This window comes from Diabrotica virgifera, chromosome 2, assembly GCF_917563875.1.
Source record: "Diabrotica virgifera virgifera chromosome 2, PGI_DIABVI_V3a".
Lineage (NCBI taxonomy): Eukaryota > Metazoa > Arthropoda > Insecta > Coleoptera > Chrysomelidae > Diabrotica > Diabrotica virgifera.
The window spans coordinates 150,265,282-150,269,838 of record NC_065444.1 but is presented as its reverse complement, the minus strand read 5'-3'; the positions used below and the strand labels follow the sequence as shown (position 1 = coordinate 150,269,838).

The following is a 4,557-nucleotide window of genomic DNA, read 5'->3' as shown; positions in this document are numbered from 1 at the left end:
GCACCTTTCCCATGCCCAGCCTCACTGTATGACCAAGAAATCTTGTTTATATTTCTAAATTTGGTTGGCAAATAATACCCAATGATATTAAACATGGTATTGTCCTGTTGCGGTATTGTGTACTAGGGCTATCCGAAAGAAAATATATGGTATTTATCAAAGGCGTAGAAAAACGTTCTAAAATCGGAATCAAGCGAGCAGCAATTGCTTTGGCATCATGCCTAAGACTCGGAGATATAGTGCAAAATGAGCTTACCCGATCCTTGCTGTAAGCAACACCTGTATGCAATGTAATTTGCTGCCTTGATGCGCCAAAATGAACCGACTGTGCTTCGGAGGAGTATTTGCATGAATAGTTTTCCGAAAAGTCAATATGAAGAAGCAATTCGGACTCATTAAGTGACTTTTTGATTGTTGATAATGTTCTGTGCTGATGGTAGATATTTCTGACGTGTAGCATGTATTTTGGAAGAAGCAAGAACACCTCCTGGACAAGATTGTAGTGAGATATTGTAATATCTTCTTTCAAAGTTATCTGCACAATAATCGTCTTACCAGTCTTACTACTAACTCGGGATTCTTTTTTAGTACACCACTTCTGATATTGACATTGGCTGTTGGCATTAAATTCATTTACTGGAACTTGAATTTCCTTGCAAGTTTTACATTGTCGACTTAAACATTCTTCATTATGGGGGGTACACGTAACAGCACTAATAACTTCCTCGGGAGTTTTCAAATTTATAATTTTTTCAAAGTGTAATCTGGAAACGATCAAACGAAAATTTTCATGCGTTATGCATAAGCAAGTGTCCCGGGAGCCAAGTCTTGGTACCACTACCCAAAAGGGTCTAAGACGGCAAAATGTAGTGTAAGATATTTTACATCCTTTTTCTTTTAAATATTTCTGATGCAAAGACTTAAGTGAGTAATTCATATAGCGTTTTTGCTTTTTAACTTTTTGTATGTAATACACTCTTTCTTTCCCGCACACAGACGACTGTTATCATCATTTTCGAAAAATTGTATAACATCTCTTTTCACAGAAATTATCTTTACATCAGTTCTCTTTTTTTTGCGGCTTGGCAATGACGTGCTTAGATATTGCGACATATTAAGCTTACATGTTACTCCATATTTTTTAAGAATGCCTCCTCCCACTACTTCAGCAAATACTTGTTTTGAACGATGACCTTTAATACTCTTGAAATTTGCATTTAACTGCTGCTTTAGACACTCTCCAAAAACTAACTCCTTTTTGATACTGTTGGGAACTACAACTCCAGCCTTTTCAAGAGTAACGTTGATTTTTGTATTGGGAGTCAAATCTGGCAAAGGACATTCTTCCGTATTCGTTTTGTCATTGGGACTTCTATATTGTGCTGCAATTTTTTCTTTCAATGCCCTGGATCTTAGCTTCCTATTCTCATTTTTAAGCCTTTCTATTTCTTGCTTTTGTGGAAGTCTTTCCCGGTGTGCCCTCATCTTTAGACGGGATATTTTCCTTCTCAAATTAATTTCAGTTTGTGGCAAAGCATTCTCTACAATTTGGTCTTCAAAAATGTCAACCACTGATGGTGTAGGAGTATTACAAAGAGCTTCGTTCTCAATATCAGTTAACTTTCTTTTTTTTTCCCTGTATGTTCTATTATGATGTATCCATGTTTTTCGTTTTTTTCTTTTATCTCTGTCACTTAAATCGCCAATAAGTTTAATTTTGCCTTCGCTTTTCCTTTTCTGGTAACGCTCCTTTTCTTTCTGTCTTTGCTTTTCATATTCTTCCGGATTGTTCTTAATTTTCTGTCTTCTTGCACGTTCTCTTTCTTTTTTCTTACTCAACATATCTTTCCTAGATTGTTCGGCGGTTTGCTTGGCCATCTGAAATAAATAAAATGTCTATACCCACATTTGCATAATAAAGATGAGCTAATTACAGTATCGCAATCAGAAAGAAATATTTCATATTGTAGTAAAGAAATCTAAGTGAGTAAGTTACATATTCACTTAGATCTCTTCACTGCAATATGAAATCTTTCTTTTTGATTGCGATACTGTAGTTAGTTCATCTTTATGCAAATGTGGGTTAGCTCTCTTCCCATCCACGACGATGATTTAGTCTACCTTAAACATTACCGTGTCATAACAACATTACCATGTCATTTAAAAGGCATGGTAATGTCAAGCATTTCTGACATGGTAATGAGCAAAATATCAAATATTGTTTAAGTATTGTACAATAATAAAAAAGTCAAATTAATCCTACCTTGCAGTAAAATAGCTCCAAATAATCAAGGTATTTACAAAACTTCGTTTGCAACAGCACAAAAATATCTGAAGGTCACGGTAATGTCGTCAAACCGGTAACACTTCATCAAATAGTCGAACGACTCACCTATTTCGCATCTAATTAGCAACTGCCTGGAGAATTTCCTTTTCTGGGTTCATAAGTGTTGGTGGGGGAATAGTTCCACCCGGTGAAGGTTAACCAAATACTTTTAGATATTGCCAGATTATAATAAAATGTTGGTGACACGGTAATGAGCATATCTCTTGGTTACAATATAAAACTAAATATAAAATGAGAAGACCAAAAGTTTGAATGATGTTAAATATCAAAAAAGGTTGTTTTATGTATAAAAGCATTGAGCTATACTAATTGTTTATTAAAATAAAACTTTTAATCATGCTGTATCAGCCGTTTACTACAAATCTATCACACGACCGGGACATGGTAATGTTTTTTTTTTCTCTTTATTTTTTCTTAAAATTTTATGATAATATTTATTTTGCAAATTGTAGTTTGTACATTTAGATTAACGATAAATACATAGTTTAAAAATAAATATAAGCATAAACATTAAAAAAAACTAATTACAGGCATAAAATTGTAGGTTTTCATCTTTTTTTGAAATTGACCCTTGCAATGGTTTTTACTGGTATTATCTATATCGGTTACTGGTAGAAGTATGTTGTTTATGTTTCGTTTGGTTAAAGCTGCAGATTTAGCTAATTTGTCGACTTCTTCATTTCCAAATATTCCAGAATGTCCTTTAACCCAACAAATAATAATTGAACTGCCCGATGTACAAAGTACACACACTCTTTTTTTTTTAATTTTTAGGGTAAAATTGAAGACCTTGGGACCAGAAGGGGACATGCCACCAAACAATATTTTGGAGAAAACATCATTTTAAACTTATTTTCAAATCTTGACATCCAATTTTTACATTTTTCTCGGAAGTAAGGCCCATAATCGTTTAAAAATAAGTTATTAAATATAGAAGAGAAGTAACACAAATGTTTATTTAACGGTTTTTGAGCTTTTAAACATTTTTTGAAAAAATATGTGGCTTATCTCCTTTTGTACAAAAAATTATATTCTAAAAAATGATCATAAAATGCAACAATAAAATAATTCAGTTGTCAATATTTTTAATAGCTGAAAAGTCGTCCAAATGTTCAATGTCTTCCAGTGGTTCATATTCTCAGTATCTGGTAAAATCTATTGACAAGCACCATTTTCTGCCTGCAGTGTTTTGTGCAACGGCAAGGTGCATCTAATTTTTGTGGTTCTATTTTCTTCTCTTTTGTATTTATATATTCGTAACCTAGATTTCTTTTAGTCTTGCGCTTAATTTTTTTATGTCGTTGGGCATCCTTGTGTTCATCTAAGAGGCGCCTTCTTTTTTGGAGTTGGCAAAAGACCTCCAGAAGTCTGTGGGGTATAAACCCATTCATTTTACTAAAATAAAGTACCGGTAAAGTATAGGTAGGTATTTTACTAAAAAAGGAAAAGCCACAAAAAACCTTTACAACAATCCTAGGTCCGAAAAATATAACATAAGGGGACAAGCCATACATTTAATAAACTTACTGTTCCTGAGTTTATATTTTCCGAATTGCTGCTACTTCCGCATACTGTACAGCCTTTGTCATCTTAGCTTTCATTTAAAAACAGATCTTGGTAAATGTGTTTAGAATCAAACTCAGAAATGTCTATTTTCCGTTTACATGCACGGGAATGTTCCGCCGCCATATGGATTACTACTGTGGCTTGTCTCCTTCTGTTGCAATATAAAGTAATGGTGACACAACGACACTTACTACAGCGGCGCCATCTATGAGAAAACAGCTGAAATTTTCTGTTTGGGATATTAATATGATCTTAAAGTGTGCGATTTCTACTTTAACTCATTTTTGACGAAATTGTGGCTTGTCCCCTTCTGGTCCCATGGTCTTCAATTGCGATTTTGACAGTCTGTACTCAATATTTAAAACAAATTTCATTTTCGTTTTAGCACCGTCAAAAACATCATTTAAGACCAAAATTAGCCGTTCAATACTCATGGTCAGTATCTCAAAAAATAAGCATTATTTTGGGGATTTCTAATGTCGATGTTAAAAGTAGCACTATTTTTTTTTCTATAAAATATTTTGATCTAAGACTATCCAGAAAACTTCTTTGTACTCTATTTTCAAAATACTCTATTTTTTAAAGAAGACTGTTGCAGTTTTTGCTGTGGAACTCTGAGAAGATCATTTGAAGAAAAAATAAAA

The 4,557-nt window shown here is 33.5% G+C and overlaps 1 protein-coding gene across 1 annotated transcript; it reads right to left on the bottom strand.

Annotated features, from left to right (window-relative positions):
• Positions 1 to 918: 918 nt before the first annotated feature.
• Positions 919 to 2,425, bottom strand: LOC126879675 (RNA-binding protein 25-like). The gene is made up of 2 exons (XM_050642860.1): positions 2,264 to 2,425; positions 919 to 1,878 (listed from the first exon to the last, which is right to left on the bottom strand). The coding sequence occupies exon 2, from the start codon at positions 1,876 to 1,878 to the stop codon at positions 934 to 936; it is 945 nt and encodes a 314-aa protein (XP_050498817.1). The 5' UTR covers positions 2,264 to 2,425; the 3' UTR covers positions 919 to 933.
• Positions 2,426 to 4,557: the final 2,132 nt, after the last annotated feature.

Bases quoted from the DNA above. Each gene is read 5' to 3' on its own strand.
- LOC126879675 (XM_050642860.1), bottom strand. From the start codon at position 1,878: ATGGCCAAGCAAACCGCCGAACAATCTAGGAAAGATATGTTGAGTAAG.